General features: G+C 42.7%; 1 protein-coding gene across 1 annotated transcript in view; it reads left to right on the forward strand.

Moving 5' to 3' along the window:
• Positions 1-18,231, forward strand: part of rsrc1 (arginine/serine-rich coiled-coil 1) — a 527,841-nt gene that overhangs the window by 500,994 nt on the left and 8,616 nt on the right. Inside the window, exons 9-10 of the mRNA XM_038815544.1 lie at positions 14,831-14,934; positions 17,426-17,563. Of these exons, the coding sequence (XP_038671472.1) occupies positions 14,831-14,934; positions 17,426-17,563 (242 nt within the window). The remainder of the gene's footprint in view (positions 1-14,830; positions 14,935-17,425; positions 17,564-18,231) is intronic.

Genomic DNA, 18,231 nt, shown 5'->3' on the forward strand with positions numbered 1-18,231 from the left:
GAATTATAATGAATTTTAGTTTTTTGGGGTATTGCAAATCTTAGATTCAAAGCGTTTCAATGAGCTGAAAATAAAAGCAAACAGAAAGAAAGGATTTGGAATAAATCAGTAATAAAAGGTTATTGGATAGACAGAGAGGTAAAAGATAGAAGAAGCCAGTAATTGCCTTTAAGATCAGACTACAAAGCATTACTGTAGATTTTACAAGGCCAACCAGCAACAGAAGAGCTGTAATTTATGAGCTCAGCGTAAAAGAATAGCATAATTGCATTAAAAATTAATGCTAATGAGCACTAAAATGGTGAAGGTGGTTATTATGAAAGTTTGTATTCATCTTCCCTGGCTTGAATGATGGCTAGTGGCTTGATTAATGGCTTAATTTCTATCAATTAGCAGGCAAAAATCTCCTGTGAGGCAAGGGTAAATTGAGCATTGAATTACATATCTAGCCCTGCGTATTTGAAAGGGGGAGCTGCTTATTGTAGGCATATCTCTGACATTGGCCTAAGTGACAAATGTGGTATGCCCTGCAATGTCTGTGTTACCTCTCCTGACAGACCAGTTGTATGTGGTTATGGGGTGTTTGGAGATGGCTAGCAGATGGCATCTAATGACTGGTACCTTGTAAACATGTTGTGCCTTGGTTCACAGTAAATTAATCAGTTGGGTCAAAAAGAGAGATTCCAAATTTGGAATGGGTAGCAGCAGTTGCTTCCTTGGGCCATTCATTTTTCCACTAAGTAGATTGTGATATGAGTTTTTGCTGAATTCATAAAAAGAATTAATTTGATATTTATTCCACTTAATTGTATAATTTCTAGTGTGACTGACAACTTTACAAGTGAGCTACCATAAAGGAGGGCTCAATTTTTTGACATTAGTTGCGCACAAAACAGCAAAATGAGGCAGTGTTTTTTTCAACAATCAACCCGTTATCTGGTGTTTGCTAGTTTTCAGAATGAATTAGTTAAGGTTGAAAAGGAATATAGATTTACAGGAAGAGCAGTTGTATCGTCGCATCAGTGGCCCTCAAGGAACTCTAGCGATATAATTGATCATAAAACTGCCTTCAGTTATTTTAGCATTGTCCGTTTTGTAAAATGTTCAATACTTGAAACATTTATCATCTTGTTGCGCATTAATAATATTTCAAATCCTCTACTACCATAGTCAAAAAGGGTACAAAATATAAAAGACAGTCAGAAGGGTTTTAAAATCTATCGAATTATTTAATATTTCAAATCCTTTTGAGTATTAATAGAGCTTCATTAGATCATCCTAACAGTAACAGTAATGACACCATTTGTAGTCCCAAATAGCTCCAGTTACTTGTCGTCTTACAGAGTGGAGTCAAATTTTCTCTGAATCTAAAGAACAATGGAATGAATAAATCAGCATCGTTTGTTTCCTTGAACATTGCTTCCTGCTCAGGTTAATCTGAGTATTCATGGACTAACACACTCATTTGCATGTGTGCTGTGTAAAATTACAGAAATGTAGTAGCTACACAGAGTGTGGAATCTGTCACATTCGAGGATAATCCATCAATGATTGTGGCACAAAGACTAATAATACTTCTACCCTTGTGAAAATGCTACCTCTGATTTCAAGGAAAATCCTGCATGTGATTGCAGGAATAAAAACAAAGTGTTCATTTAAATTTCAATTTTAAAAACACATAAATTAATCTTCTGTAAAGTTGTGTGTTTTACACATGGAACTCGAACTATTTTGCAACAGATGTATTGAAGTGAGCAATGTAGTGAAACCAACATAATTGAACCTATGGTCCATTCCCCCACTCCACCCCCTGTTGTTTGACACCTCCTCCCTGCACCAAGAAACGTTCTCGGTTTCAAACCATTGTATTAGCTCCTCGGCTGCTGGGGCAACACGATGGCCACCCAGAGGAAGGTCTGCGTTTGTTTGTTTGTTTTATTTTATATGTGGAAGTACCAATTCAGATTGTTCAGCCCATCAGCTGTGGGTTATTGCTGTGTTATATTTCGGACTTTTGGAACAGCACAGAACACTGAGCTCAATGTCTGCGAACAACTTAGCCACATCCAAGCTTTGCTTTTGAAATAACGAGCAAATGGTTTTAATAGGTGTTGAGAAACAGACCGTTAAAGGGTTTTGCACAAAGTTGAGCCCCAAATTTACTTTTTCGAAACTATTCAATCTTTGTTCTCATTGTTTCCTGAAACCCATGTTTACTTTGCAAACTGGCAATTGAATAATTAATTATTATTGGGCAGCTGCAGTTATACTACAACACTCAAATTGTTGTGAAGTAATTCAGAGGCATGTTGACAAATGTTCTCAGTCTGCCCCCGAAGTCAGTTTGATGATCTGACTCACGAGCATACCAATAAACTGCCAGACCACCATGGTTAGCTGCTCACTCACTGCTTGCATTTTTCTTATTGGGAATAGTTTTGCACTGGGCAGCAGTTGTGCTAGGTTTTTAAGTGCCCAATCATTCAACTGGATTTCCTGGGAACCTTCTTATGTTACTTTTTGACTTTCTCGAATGTTATAAAAGGAGACCACCTCTTGTAAGATTAAAATTAACTGCCTAAAAATGAAGCTCTGTGCAGAGGTTCATGGTTTTTGAATTAGTGCTGAGTGCAGCCAGTAACATAACTGGGGTCTGCCACCTGAACCAATTATCTACAATATAACTGCAGTATTATAATATCTCATACAACAGCTTTAGTTAATATATTACTGCTGGCTAAAATAGGACACATTGCACTACAAGCGTACCCACTTCATTTTCAGTAATCGCCATTAGCTTAGAATTGATGACTTTTCTGTTACATTTAAAGAGTGTTGAAAAATTGGCAGTACGCTGGTGATATAATAATTCAGAAGTAAGAACATAAATGTTCTTTTGCTGTCACATCCTTGTATAGTTTTAGGAATAAATGTTCATGGTACATGCCCAAATATGCGTGCCAACATTAGTATTAGTGACCCCAATTCACAAGTATGGCAATAAAGGCCATTTTTTCTCAAAGCCCTGATTTTCACATATATAATATATATAATCATATAATCCCTACAGTGCAGAAGGAGGCCATTTGGCCTATCACACTGACCCTCCGAAAGTGCACCCTTCCTAGGTCCACACCCCCCACCCAATCACCGCAACCCCACCAAAGCTTTGGAAACTGAGGGGCAATTTAGCGTGGCCAATCCACCTCAACTGCACACCTTTGGACTTGAATGATTCGAGGTAGGGGCAGGTCGCAAACTAGACCCAGGTGATTGTAACTCTAATTTAATTTGCATGTCTCCACAGTTTCAGTTCTCGGAGGCAATAGGAAGTGGCAACTAGCCAGCTAGCAGGAGCAAAATGTTGCAGAGAAAGGGGTTTCTGGAGGACCTCATGATAAGCAGTGGTATCAGATCGCGCAAGGACATTTGTTTTTAAGTTCAAATGGGCCTCTTCTGGGCCAGATTCTTCCCACTAAATTCATTTGTCAAGACACCACAAACTTGACTTAAAACAGCAGTTATCCTGGAGAGCATTACAGATTACTGGTTTCCATCAGGTGTCCTTCCCACCTACTGAGAAGCACAGGATGAAATTGAAGCAGGTGGGAGGTTGGTCCCCTGAGAGGTCTTATCCACCTGCCTGCCCAGTTTCTGCCGGGTGGGAAGGTTTCAAATTACTCCTAAAGTATGATATTCCAACAGTTAACTCAACACCCAGTGGAAGAATGAATTGATCTCGAGATAAATTTCACAATGTTCTGTGTTCATTAGGAATGCACAGGTGCAAATAAGGAGGAAAACATGGAACACAAAATGACGATGATGTTTTTAATGTGTGAATACAAATGGGACATATCATTTTAATGTATGAACAATGTAGTTCGGTACATTGGTTCACATTTAATTTCATGTTTTTTTTAATAATTGTTTGTAGGAGATAGTATTTAAAGCTGACTTTGTTGAGCACATGAGCAGCAATAGAACCACATTACATTTTATTGTCTACTGACCTCTGCTGGTTCTAGTTGCAAATAACCCCTTTAGGACTGATGCAGTTAAACACGTGCTTTATGCGCCATCTAGTGGTAGTTTCAGGAACTACTTTCTTTCCAAAAAATACCATGTAATTGATGTGAATAATAATAACCTGTTATGCTGTCTTTCTGTTTATATTTATTTCTCTCACATCTTTTCTACGTCTGCCTTTATCTATCTCTTCCGATACAACTCTTTCCTTGCGTCTTTTTGCTTCTCTTTCCTTCCCCCTCACCAATAACCAACTTATGAGTTTCTGTATTTATGTCTTCCCTTTCATGTAGCATGGTGGTAGTGGTGGGGGGGCTGTTGGAGCCACAAATGGCTGCGGGCTGCATTTGGGTCACAGGTTGCTGAGTAAATGTGTCAACACCATGCCTTGTCCTCCCCAGCATTCAGATTTAAACCTCTACAGCTTAACTCTCTCACTACCCCCTCCCCTTTCTTTCCCCTCCCCTTTCATTCCCTAGCATTACTTCCATGTCTTTCCACTCAACTCCCTGTTCCGCCCTTTCCTTTGCTCTTCTGCCACTTCAGTCTACCGTTAACACTGTGTATTCCCCCAAAGAAAGGTGCAGAGATTCCAGAGGGCGTTTACCCCCCCGGTTCTTTCCTCCCATATCCTCAAGCCTTTCTCCAAATTGTTCTGTAATTACAGCAATTGCAAGATCGGATATCTGCACTACAGCTCATTCTAGTTGCATCTGATATACTGAAATATAAAAGACATTTTAAAGGTGTTCTCATTTTTATTAATTCAGCGGCAGACCATCCACAGGCATTCCTGTACCTTTTGCCCTCAAATACATTGCCCTACGGGTGGGAAAAAGACCAAAAAAAACCTGCCTTGAGCGGGAGCTATCAAGTGTGTGACCCCTCACTCCATGGCCGCCACCAGAAACCCCATTCAACGGCAGACTGGCCACGCAAATTCCCCACAGGTCCTGCTCTGAGCTGCCAAAACTGCTCACTATTCTAGGATCATCCCGGAAAGCAGAGATAACCAGCATCTGTTTCTCTGCTGCAAATTACCCTCTTCAGCCGCTCTCCCTTGCCTCCCTCACCAATACCTCCAACGTAAGTGCAAGGCGTTCACGGACGTCTTATTGATTGCCTGGTCAGCTGTTTCTGTCACTTTCAATCCTTCCCTTAGCCCACTGGACCAAACTTCCTGAAGGTTCTTCTCTGCCCTGGTCTTGAATTTTCATCTTTCTCTTAATTTCTCCCTTATCTCACCCACACCAAGTTCGCCGTCTTTATTTTATAAATTTAGAGGACCCAATTAATTTTTTCCAATTAAGGTGCAATTTAGCATGGCCAATCCACCTAAGCTGCACATCTTTGGGTTGTGGGGACGAAACCCACGCAAACACGGGGAAAATGTGCAAACTCCACAGGGACAGTAACCCAGAGCCGGGATCGAACCTGGGACCTCGGCGGCGTGAGGCAGCAATGCTAATCACGGTGCTACCGTGCTGCCCATTAGCAGGTATTGTTAACCAGTCCTCATTGTTTAGCTGCTACCTACCCCCCCCCTACCCCCCGTCAAATCTATCGTGATTACCCCTTTCCTCAAAAATACAACTTCTGACCGCTCTGTCCTTGCAAACCATCATCCTTCCTCTCCTTGAATGCGTTGTCTCCTTCCAAATCCATGCCTGTCTTTTACAACACTTCATGTCTGAATCTCTCAGGGCAGCACGGTGGCCTAGTGGTTAGCACAACCGCCTCACGGCGCTGAGGTCCCAGGTTCGATCCCGGCTCTGGGTCACTGTCCGTGTGGAGTTTGCACATTCTCCCCGTGTCTGCGTGGGTTTCGCCCCCACAACCCAAAAATGTGCAGAGTAGGTGGATTGGCCATGCTAAATTGCCCCTTAATTGGAAAAAAAAATTGGGTAATCTAAATTTATAAAAAAAAAGTCTGAATCTCTCCACTCAGGTTTACATTGCTGTCACAGGGACAAAATGGCACTTATCAAAGTCACAGAAGACCTCTGAGCTGATTGTGGTGACGATAAATTCTCCTCCTTGTCCTTCTCAACCTGTCTTTAAGCTCGGGCATTGTTTTTTTTAACATAAATATTTTTATTCTCCTTTTTCACATTTTCTCCCAAATTTACACCCACCAACAATAAACAATAAGCAGTAACGAAAACAATATCAACAATAACAATCCCATCCTCGCACCAAACCCCCAAACTGCAGCCCGCAATGTTAACATAAACAACTAAAAAAAGGAATCGGGAATCACCCATAGTCACCATCAACACAAACAGCCCCGCTTCCCCCAACCCTCGCAAACCTCCCCCCCCCCCCCCCCTTCCAATGTTCAATGTTATCCAATTCTTGAAAGTGCATAATGAATAATGCCCATGAACTGTAGAACCCCTCCATCCTTCCCCTCAGTTCAAGAGTTAAGAATTCCGACAGGTCCCCCCCCGCCATGCCAGGGCATAGGGTGGAGAGGTTGCTCTCCATCCCAACAGGATCTGCTTCAGGCGATCAATGAGGCAAAGGCTACAACATCTGCCACTGCACCCGTTTCCAATCCCAGCTGGTCCGACATCCCGAGTATGGCCTCCCGAGGGCCCGGATGCAGTTTCACGTGCAGCACTTTAGAGATTATCTTAAACGCCTCCTTCCAGTAATCCTCCAGCTTTGGACAGGACCAAAACATATGAACGTGATCGCGGGACCCCCCCCTCAATGTTCACATACATCTTCTACCCCCTCAAAGAGCCAGCTCATCGTCATCCTTGTGAGGTGCGTTCTATACACCTTCAGCTGCATCAGCCCCAACCTCGCGCACGAGGTGGAGCCGTTCGCTCTCTGGAGCACCTCACACCAGAACCCCTCCTCCATACCCTCTATCAACTCTTTCTCCCACTTTGCCTTGATCCCTTCCAGCAGTGCCTTCTCCTCTTCCAAAATAGCCCTGTAAACCACCGACACTACCCCCTTCTCCAGTCCCCCTGTCATCAGCACCTCCTCCACCAATGTGGAGGTAGTGTCTTAATCCCCTTCTCTTCCCATCTCCAACAATGTCTATCCCACTTCCCTGACTCAAATCTGTGGTACCCCCGTATCGGCATTTCCCTTGACCCTGCCCCCAACCCGAAGTGTTGGCGAAACTGCCTCCAAATTCTCAATGAAGCTATTATTACCGGACTCCCTGACTATTTCACTGGGACCATCGGGAGCGGCGCTGTTGCTAGTGCCTTTGATCCCGACCCCCTGCATAAACTCTCCTCTATTCTGACCCACTGGGAAACAACCCCTCTGACCCAGCTCCGCATCTTCCCCACATTCGGGCCCCAGTAATAATACATCAGGTTCGGAAGACCCAAACCCCTAGCCTGCCTTCCCCTCTGTAGCAGCACCTTTCTAACTCTGGACACTTTCCTTCTCCATATGAAGGAGGTAATCATTCCTTCAGTGTCTTTAAAAAATGCCTTTGGCAGGAAAATCGGCAGGCATTGGATAATAAACAGATATCGCGGTACCACGTTCGTTTTAACCGCCTGTACCCGACCCGCCAGTGACAGAGGGAGACCATCCCACCTTGCCAGATCAGCCTTCACTGTCCCCACCAATGTTGTATCTGCACCCCCAGATATCTAAAGTGAGTTCCTACCTTACGGAATGGCAGTCCCCCGACCCCTGGCCAAGACGCCACAAAATACTCGCCATTGTCTAGATTTAATTTGTACCCCGAGAAAGACCCAAACACCCGAAGCAGCTCCAATATTCCCCCTATGACACACTCAGTTCCGACACATATAACAAGTCATCGGCATATAAAGACATCCTATGCTCTATCCCCCCCCCCCCCCCCCCCCCCCCCCCCGGCACTATACCCTTCCATGCCCCCAAAGTTCTTAACGCGATGGCCAACAGCTCAATCGCGAGTGCAAACAGCAGGGGGGACATAGGACATCCCTGCCTAGTCCCACAGTGGAGAGAAATGTATCTCGGGCTGACGTTGTTTGTCCGGACACTCGCCTTTGGCTCCTTATACAGTAGCTTTACCCAGTCCACAAATCGTGGACCAAACTGCTCCAGAACTGCCATCAAGTACCCCCATTCTATCCGGTCAAATGCTTTCTCAGCGTCCAATGCCACAACCGCCTCTGATTCCTTCCCCTCTGCCGGTGCAATAACGACGTTCAGTACCCTTCTAACGTTTGAAAAGAGCTGCCTCCCTCTCACAAACCCCGTCTGATCTTCACCTATCACCTTTGGGAGGCACTCCTCCAGCCTACCCATCAGTACCTTCACCAATACCTTTGCATCCATGTTTGAAAGTGATATGGACCTATATGGCCCACACTCCGTCGGATCCTTAGCATTTTCAAACAACAGGGAAATTGATGCCTGCCCCAAAGTTTGTGGTAACACTCCCTTCCCTATCACCTCTCCAAACATCCCCACCATCAGGGGTGCCAGCTTACCCTTTAATTTTTTAACAATATTCCGCCGGAAAGCCATCCGGCCCTGCCACCTTCCCCGACTGCATCCTCCCAATCATATCTTTTACCTCCTGCTCCACTATCACCCCTTCTAATGTGGCCCTGTCCCCCTCCCCTAACCACGGGTACTCCAGCCCATCTAGAAATTCCTGCATCTCCCTGTCTTCCCCAGGTGGTTCTGACCTGTACAATCTCTGATAGAATTCCTCAAAGACCTTGTTAATCTGATCCGGCATGGGAGTACAGTGGTTAGCACTGTTGCCTCACAGCGCCAGGATTCCCGGCTTGGGTCACTGTCCGTACAGAGTCTGCACGTTCTCCCCGTGTCTGCATGGGTTTCCTCCAGGTGCTCTGGTTTCCTCCCACATGTCCCAAAAGACGTGCTGTTATGTAATTTGGACATTCTGAATTCTCCCTCCGTGAGCCGAACTGGCGCCAGAATGTGGCGACTGGGGGCTTTTCACAGTAACTTAATTGCAGTGTTAATGTAATCCTACTGTGACATAAAGATTATTATTATTCTCACTACATGAACTGAATACCAGAGCTGAATCCCAGATGTGAGATTTGAGAGTAATTGACCTCAACACTAAGGTGGCAGTTGAACGATCATGCTATCAAAAAGCCGTCGCAAAATGTAAGTCAATGGGAATCAGAGGGGAAACTCTCCATTGGTTGGAGTCCAACCTGAGGTAAAGGAAGATGGTTCTGGTTGTTGGAGGAAATTTCATTGAAGCCTACTTGTGACAATAAGTGATTATTATTATGCAGTAGTTCCTCTTCCCCCTTTTACACTGTTACCTCTGGTGTTCCCACAAAGATCTATGTTTGGCTCCCACCCTGTTTCTCACCTGCTGCTGCCCCTTAATGACATCATCCAAAAACTCAGCATTGGTTTTCTCGTATGCATTGACAAGACCCAGTTCTACCTCACCACCTCATCTCTCCACCCCTCTATAGGGGCTATCAGATAGCTTGTCCAACATCTAGCACCAAGTGAGCTGTAATTTCTTCTAACTGAATATTGGAAAGACCAAAGCCATTATTTTCGGTCCTCGCCACAAGTCCCTTCCCAGACCATCAGCTCCACCCCTCTCCCTGGCAACGGTGTGAGACAGAAACTAGCCTTTTCAAAACCTTGTTATATTTGACCCTCAGATGAGCTTCTGACCATATACCTGCAGCAACATTAAGACTTCCTGTTTCCGCCTTGGTGACATTGCCCAATTCCAATCCTATTTTAACTGTGCTGCTGAAACCCTCACTCACGCCTCAGTTACCTCGAGACTTGACTATTTCAGTGCACTCCTGGCCAGCCTTACATGTTAATAATAATAATAATCGCTTCCTGTCACAAGTAGGCTTCAATGAAGTTACTGTGAAATGCCCCGAGTTGCCACATTCCGGCGCCTGTTCGGGGAGGCCGTTACGGGAATTTAACTCACGCTGCTGGCCTTGTTCTGTATTGCAAGCCAGCTGTTTAGCTCACTGTGCTAAACCAACTTCAATGGGGAGGGGAGAAGAACAAAAGTGAAGGTCTGTTTCTCACATTTGGAACTCCTCGCAACCATCTTTGCTCCTTTACTTGTGCCATTACCACCCACTTTTCGCTTTGTACCTTCTGTCTTTTAACGCCTCCATCCTTCCACCCTATCATAAACCTTCCCTTTTCCTATCCCAGAGGAGACCTCTTGACCATAATTACTGACAAGCTTTGGCTGCAGGAAAATTGGGCGGCAGGGTAGCACAGTGGTTAGTACTGTTGCTTCACAACCTATGTGTTTCACAATTGTTATTGATGTCCCCCAGTAAGAAATACCATCTGCAGGAGATTCCTCAAAGACCTGACGACGTTGCACATTTGTAATGCAATACTTCAAGTCTCAGATTCAAAAGCATTAAATTTTCTTGTTGTTCAACACCACTAGAGTGTTTGGTTACGCCAACAAACAGGAATGAACATATGTTACTGGACTCTGCCTTTTGCAGGAAATGCAAAGTTACATTGAAGGGCTAACACTGACAAGCATGTCTGACTTTATTTCAAAACTTAATAATAGCTGGGTTCCTTCAGAGACAACTGATTTCCATCTTTTTATGACTAATTATATTACCGTTTAGAAGTGCCTATAGTTGGAAGCGCAATTGTCATCTTCGGAAAAGTTCCAGTATCCTTTTCCAGTGGCTTACCCAGATTTCTTAGCAAAAGGCATGAGGGCAAATAGAAGTGCGAGTACTTTATTGTAAATGTTTTGCAAAGTGACTTGATCCTCTTGCAGTCTACTGCTCTCAAAACAGGAAAGTTCTGACCAACAGCTGGCCATTCAGAACCAGACAAAACTTCCAGGGATTATCCCAAAGATTTATTGAGACTACTGGTTTGCTGTTTTCAATCTCACCCTTAACGTGTATTAATTCGCTAAAATCGCATGCTGCTTTGAAAGACTGAGGTTGTTCATGCCCAGTGCCTCAAATGTGTTCCAGGTATGGACTCTTTGGAGGGACGAAACTAAAATCTCAAAAGAGAATGTAAGGGCCAATCTCAACTAAGGTATTTTGTTTTCACATTGCTGAAGTTGTATGGTGTCTTGTACACCAATTTGGTTATGAGTTTAAATTCAGGAACATTTAATCTGGTCATGCAAATAAAAAGTAAATGTCAGTGCAGTTTATTATGAACTTCAACGAGCAATTGCAGAATATTGGGCTGAATGTAACAGTGGCATGGATGCCTCATCCCCCCTCCGAAACAAAGTTGGCACAAAGCCAACTTGCTTCATGCTGGCCCACCCCACAGCCATAATGCTCCCTGAGTGAGCTAAACAAGGACCGAATGGGACTTCTGCCCTCACTGGGGAATTTCTGCCCTTGGGGGTGGCTGACCAATCTGAGTGGTCGGCAGCTCCATCAGTTCTGGCAGTGCCAAAAACACTTTCCTGGGTATTGCCAGAAGAACCATGGATCTCATAAATCAGGTACATCAGGAGTGTTGGGCAGGGGAGGTTTGGGCAGCTTGGGGAGGAGGGTGGGTAGGTGGATTTAGGGCGGATGGGAAGAAAAAGGGAGGTTCTTTTGTAGGCGGATGGCATATATCAGGGTCAAAATAAAAGCAAATGGCTGTGGATGCTGGAATCTGAAACAAAAGCACAAAATACTGGACAATCTCAGCAGGTCTGACAGTATTTGTGGGGAGAGACACGAATTAACGTTTCGGATCTGGGTGACTCTTTGGTATTATTGGGGTTAACTGGCTCAGTAACAATGATTGTCTGTTTAAATATAATGGATGGACTACCTATTTTGGCATCCGCGCACATCCCCCCTCCATATTATGGGGTGAGTTGATGTTGGGTAGCCGCCCACACTATTTAATCTCTCCATTCCCCCACCTGAAAACACACCTGACAGGGCACGTAAAATGCAGGTGAGTTCTTCCCAGGTATCTAATGATGTGTGTGGCTTTGATGTTGATTTTTAAGTTTAGTGGCCAAGGAAAATTAGTCATGTTGATTGAAGAGTGAAGGCAATCTGCATTTTTCATGTAAAATATCTAGTCACCTGAAGAAAGATCACATGAAGGAATCCACAGATTTGAATACCTTAACCTTTCTTTGGTAACCTTTGGCTGTGGCAGTATGTGCAATTATTGCCTTTGATCAGTAATTTTCTATTCCCATTGTACTACAAACCAAACTGAAGACAAGAAGTGCAACTAAAATATTGAAAAAACATCGAGTGGCTTTTCGGTGCTCTTTGAAACAATTGAAGCACTATATTGTGTAGCATGTTTTCAATTCTGTATATTATCAAAACATCTCCACAACAAATCAAACTTACTCGATTGAACAAATGCAATGCATTAAAATGATTAGAATGTATCAGATATTTAATTTTCAAATAAAAATCAGTCGAGTTAAAAAATCTTCAATCCTTCAAGGAACACTTCCATTAATCATCAAGGAATATGGACTCCAAAAATGGAATTTATGTTGAGTGGTCTTCCCAAGATAGGTTCTGGAAAACCAAAAGTGAACAACTGTACATAGGGGTTTCCATTTGTTTCAAAATAATTCTGAAATAGCACACACCTAAATACATAGGTCACAAATTTGACATCATTTTATTTGTTTTCCCTTCATGAAACAAACCGCAAAACGTATAATGGCTCCAATGTAATATTCAGTCAGTTCATCAGAGGCCCATTGGCTTTGATGCCATCCCACAGGTTGTTACTCGTACCTACAGAAACCAGGAGTGAAGCAAAGAACAAAATGCTGTTATTTCATTATAAATGTACTATTTTTACAATAAAATAACAATGCTGAAATATGTTAAATTTACCTTTCAAGTCATGTTGATTTATTATATAAAGAATAGACATAAAAATAAAAAACTACATTTTTGAATGATTATGTCGAGACCTGTGTTGCCAAAGATAAATTTCATTAGAAATATTATTCCACGTATTTCATTTAATTTCTGACTGCTGAAATGGTATAAGAAATCCTAAATACCCGAAGAGAAATCTGTTGACTCTCTTTATGTGAGCCCAATCAAAATTAAAAATTGAATGCCAATTGAAGGTAAAAGTCAACCATAAACTTTCACCCCAGACCAAATTTTGCTGAGCTCACCTGATGAAGGAGCTGCGCTCCGAAAGCTAGTGATTCCAAATAAACCTGTTGGACTTTAACCTGGTAAGACTTTTTATTTTGTACAGTGACTTTACTAGGTTGATAAACTTAGCACATGCACAATGATATGATAGTGATGCAATTAGATTGCCATTGTTTCTTATTTGAAGGAAAAAAATCAAAAGATTATGCCGCAAAGGAATAATGTAAGAATGATTAACATCTTAAACCAGAACCCCCATCCATAAGACTGGAAATTCAAAACTTAGACATAACTAGTGGGCATAATTAGTGGGCAGCACGGTAGCATGGTGGTTAGCATAAATGCTTCACAGCTCCAGGGTCCCAGGTTCGGTTCCCGGCTGGGTCACTGTCTGTGTGGAGTCTGTACGTCCTCCCCGTGTGTGCGTGGGTTTCCTCCGGGTGCTCCGGTTTCCTCCCACAGTCGAAAGATGTGCGGGTTAGGTGGATTGGCCATGATAAATTGCCCGTAGTGTCCTAAAAAGTAAGGTTAAGGGGGGGTTGTTGGGTTACGGGAATAGGGTGGATACGTGGGTTTGAGTAGGGTGATCATTGCTCGGCACAACATCGAGGGCCGAAGGGCCTGTTCTGTGCTGTACTGTTCTATGGTCTATGTTCTATAACTGTTAAAGGTGTGTTAATTGTATTGGCAAGGTTAAGGTGAAGGGCATTGATTGATTAAGTACCTTGAGCATGTCGTTAATATGTTTATTTGATTACTGTGACATGAGCAGTAGTCACTTGTTCAGTGAAGATTTATGCTGCAGAGGACATGGCTATGGTACTACCTCAACAAGAAGCTTTTCTTTTGTTCCAAATCAGTTCCATCATTTCTTTGACTATTATAACCCTTTGTATGCTATTTTTTTAAAGAAGTAAATGTTACCATTTGTTACCCACTAATCTTTTCTGATGCACTCTCTTTGCCCCTCTTGTGTTATGTACTCTGGGATAACACAGGCAGCAACTGGATGCAGCTTTAACCAAAAGATACTCCAAACCTTGAAGTTAGTTCAATCTGATTTATTGAAACCAGTTTGATTCTCTGCTAACCTAAGTGTGGTTACTCTGTCTGACTGAACCAGACTAGCTCTTAGCCACGTGCTGGAGGTGTGATACTGTAAATACACCCTGATTCACTCTGTAAATGTTCATCCGTGGAAAGAGGCGGAGTGTGAGTGTCTCGTGCCTTTTATAGTTAGATACCACCCTTGAGTGTCCTGCCTGTTCATTGGTCATGTCCTTTTCTCTGTGTTCATTAGCTGCCTGTCTGTGCCTGTCTGTATGTCATTATCTGCATGTCTGCACATCATGACACCTCTTATTTCTATTTTCAGTTCTCCTCTGTACACTGCATTTCACTTGATATGAACCTGCTGTTTATTAGAAGCCACATTTTTTTGATTTGACTACTTTAGTCATCCAGGGAACTCTCACTTTGAATGCCCTTCCTTTCATCCTCATAGGGACATGCCCGATATTTCCCTATACTATTTCCTCTTGGAAGGGCCTAATCTTTGTTTGCAGCAGTATGTTTCATGTGCCGCACTCAGAACCCTGATGGACTGTATGTGGCCCCCGTCCCACCACTGGTCTCAGATGTTGTCTGAAAATTGCACCATTATTCCTTTAAATTAAAATGTGGATGACTTGTCCTTTTTTTTCCAGAGTATTCCATTGAAGAACAAGTGAAGCGAGTGAAAAGTATTGAAGCTATTGAAAGTGATTTCTTCGTCCAACAAACTTTCAGATCAGCTCGAGATACAAAAAAGGCAGGTATTATTTTCTCTGTTTGTAAGTTCTTCATAAGTATCTGGATCAAACATTTTGAAGCTGCATTTACAATTTCAGTCCCTGTGTTTTTTATCTGTTGGCGGGTAAGTGGGTAATGAAAAATAAAAACTTATAGTGTGGTGACAAACCAATCAAATAGAGAAAATCAGTGGGAAAATATTCTGTTTATATTTTTAGTTTAACATCGATCACTTTGCTGGTGTTATAAAATGGAACACGTTCCATTTGAAACACCTAGTGCCAGCATCAAGTACATTTAGACCTTGCTCCACCATTTATTAAGATCATGGCTTATTAAGATTAGGGGCAGCAGGGTAGCATGGTGGTTAGCATAAATGCTTCAGAGCTCCAGAGTCCCAGGTTCGATTCCCGGCTGGGTCACTGTCTGTGTGGAGTCTGCACGTCCTCCCCCTGTGTGCGTGGGTTTCCTCCGGGTGCTCCGGTTTCCTCCCACAGTCCAAAGATGTGCAGGTTAGGTGGATTGGCCATGCTAAATTGCCCGTAGTGTCCTAATAAAAGTAAGGTTAAGGGGGGGTTGTTGGGTTACGGGTATAGGGTGGATACGTGGGTTTGAGTAGGGTGATCATGGCTCGGCACAACATTGAGGGGCGAAGGGCCTGTTCTGTGCTGTACTGTTCTATGTTCTATGTTCTATGGCTGATTCTGAACCTCAACTTGTTTCCCCTCCAATTCTAATTTCCTTTCTTTCCTTTGAGTCAAAAAAACATGATCTTCACCCGTAAACATACACAATGACTAACCATCCATAGCCTCTGTGGTAGAAAATCCACTGATTGTAGAAATTTCTCCTCATCGCAGTGCAAAATGTCAAGAGTAAAATTAATACAATTTGGGGGGACCAATTTCTACGGGATGAGAATGGATCTAATCATAGAATTCATATAGTGAATTCAGCCATCGGGTCTGCACCGACCCTTCGAAAGACCACCCTACCTCGGCCCAATCCTCCGTCCAATTCCTGTAATCCCGCCCAACCTTTGGACACTTCGGGGTAATTTAGCATGGCCAATCCACCTAACCTGCACATCTTCGGATTGTGGGAGGAAACCGGAGCACCCAGAGGAAACCCATGCAGACACGGAGAGAAAGTGCAAACTCTACACAATCACCCAAGGTCGCAATCGAATCCGGGTCCCTGGCGGTGTGCGGCAGCAGTGCTAACCACTGTGCCACCATGCCATCCCAATGCAGGCAAAGATTTGCAGACAGAACTATAACAGAACAATGATCTATCTCTAAAGCACATATAGTTGAAATACATATGCAGGAGGGGAAAAGATAGTACAATGAAAGCTGGAGATCTCCGGCTGATGAAAGAGATCTCGAGTAAGATGAAAAAGAAAATAGGGTTGATAGGCAAAATGTCGAAGGTTCAGAGGGAAGATGAAAAAAGAGAAGCAATATGTGTGATAAGAGATGGACAGCTCATTTAAAAGGGAATAAAAAATCCTTTTGTAAGTTTATAAGTAGAATAAAGGTGGGAAAAAGAGTCAAGCTAATTGGGTGGTAAAAGGAGTCGGGCTAATTAGGTGGTAAAAGGAGTCAGGCTAATTGGGGACATTAAAGGGAATTTACCCTTGGAGGAAAGGGACTTGGTTGAATACTAAATGTGTACTTGCAGCTGGCTGTACCAAGGAACAAGATGCTGCCAAAGCCATAGTGAAAGAGGTGGTAATTAAGTCACTGGATAGGTTAAAACTGTATGAAAATGAGCTATTGGAAGGGCTGATTGTACTGTTGGTGAGTCACCATAATAGATCAAATACACCTTAGGACTCGGGAGGTAAGTAAGGGTGAAATTGCAGAGCAACATTGTAACTGAGCAGATCGTTCAGGTACATTTAAACTATGTACACAAAGAGGAAAGGGAGGACAGACAAAGCCAGAGCTCTGGATGGCAAAAGAGGCATTATCTTTGAATCGTCCTTGGATACAGTGGTGGTGGCAGAAGACGTGAACATTACAAATGTTCTACGATTTGAAAGAGGACAGCAGTTCTGGAAAATCTTTAGATTTAGACATTTCAGATGCAGCATTGCCAGATGTTTGTCGTGATGGGCTAATTCTTATCATAAAATGCAATTAAAATGTACAACACAGATAATTCTTGATGCTACTTTTTTCTTCTGTAATTTGAAATATTTTACTTTTTGCTGGTGATTCATTTAAAATCTACTGCTCGTTTCCTATTAAATACAATGCTTCTAATGTCTAGCAAAGGTGAATTGGTATGCTAGAACTTAATGTTAAGCCAAAATGTGCTCCATTCACTGAATGTTCTGGCAAAAATGATAAAAAAACACAAACTATGGGATATTATGCCACAAAAGATTACACATTCCTAATTTGTCATTCAGAAACTGCTTTCTTCACACCATAAGTGACGGATATTTTTGAATGGATAGGATCTGATCTCAAAGTGTTTAATCTGATTTTTCCATTGCTTAGGCACAAGAACCTGTTGAAATCAAGCATGAATCCACTGTGCTGAGCAATAGAACAACTGACATTGAAATCAAACAAGAAATTGAATATGTCCCTTGTGCCATTAAATATCAAGATGATGACTTATTGGCTCACCCAAGTGTAAGTATTTTGTGACGAAAGTACAAATTTGTGTTAGCCACGTGTTTTTATGATTTGGTAATGACTGCCAACAAAACAGAAACAAAACCGCAATGAACCAACAGTAACTAAGTATACATAACTACCGCCTGGTGTGTTCATTTCCCTTAGCTGCAGTTAATTATCAGCTGCCAGTTGTTATATTCCCTGTAGAGACCAGGAACAAAAAAGAGATAAATTTCTCAGTGACCTGTGGAAAGAACGCAGTTTCATGTTTTCAGACTTTACTCTAACAAACAAACTAAAATCAACATATGCTAAACGTTACCCAATAGGCAACTGAGACACCAAATGAATGAAAAGGTTATTCAGGACTTTATGACATGTTTTACTTGATGCCACACTCCCAGCAGGTATGTAGGTTTACAGATTAAGTTCTAAACATCTCCCAACTTTTCAACGGACTCCCTCTTCCTGCTATGCCAGATCAAGACTTCCAGTGATCTTTGAAAGTCATTCTGCTCAGTCTTTTTTTAAATAAATTTAGAGTATCCAATTCTTTTTTTCCAATTAAGAAGCACTTTAGCGTGGCCAATCCACCTACCCTGCACATCTTTGAATTTTGGGGCCGAGACACATGCAGACACAGGGAGAATGTGCAAACTCCACGCGGACAGTGATCCGGGGCA

Source organism: Scyliorhinus canicula, chromosome 13 (genome assembly GCF_902713615.1).
Source record: "Scyliorhinus canicula chromosome 13, sScyCan1.1, whole genome shotgun sequence".
NCBI lineage: Eukaryota > Metazoa > Chordata > Chondrichthyes > Carcharhiniformes > Scyliorhinidae > Scyliorhinus > Scyliorhinus canicula.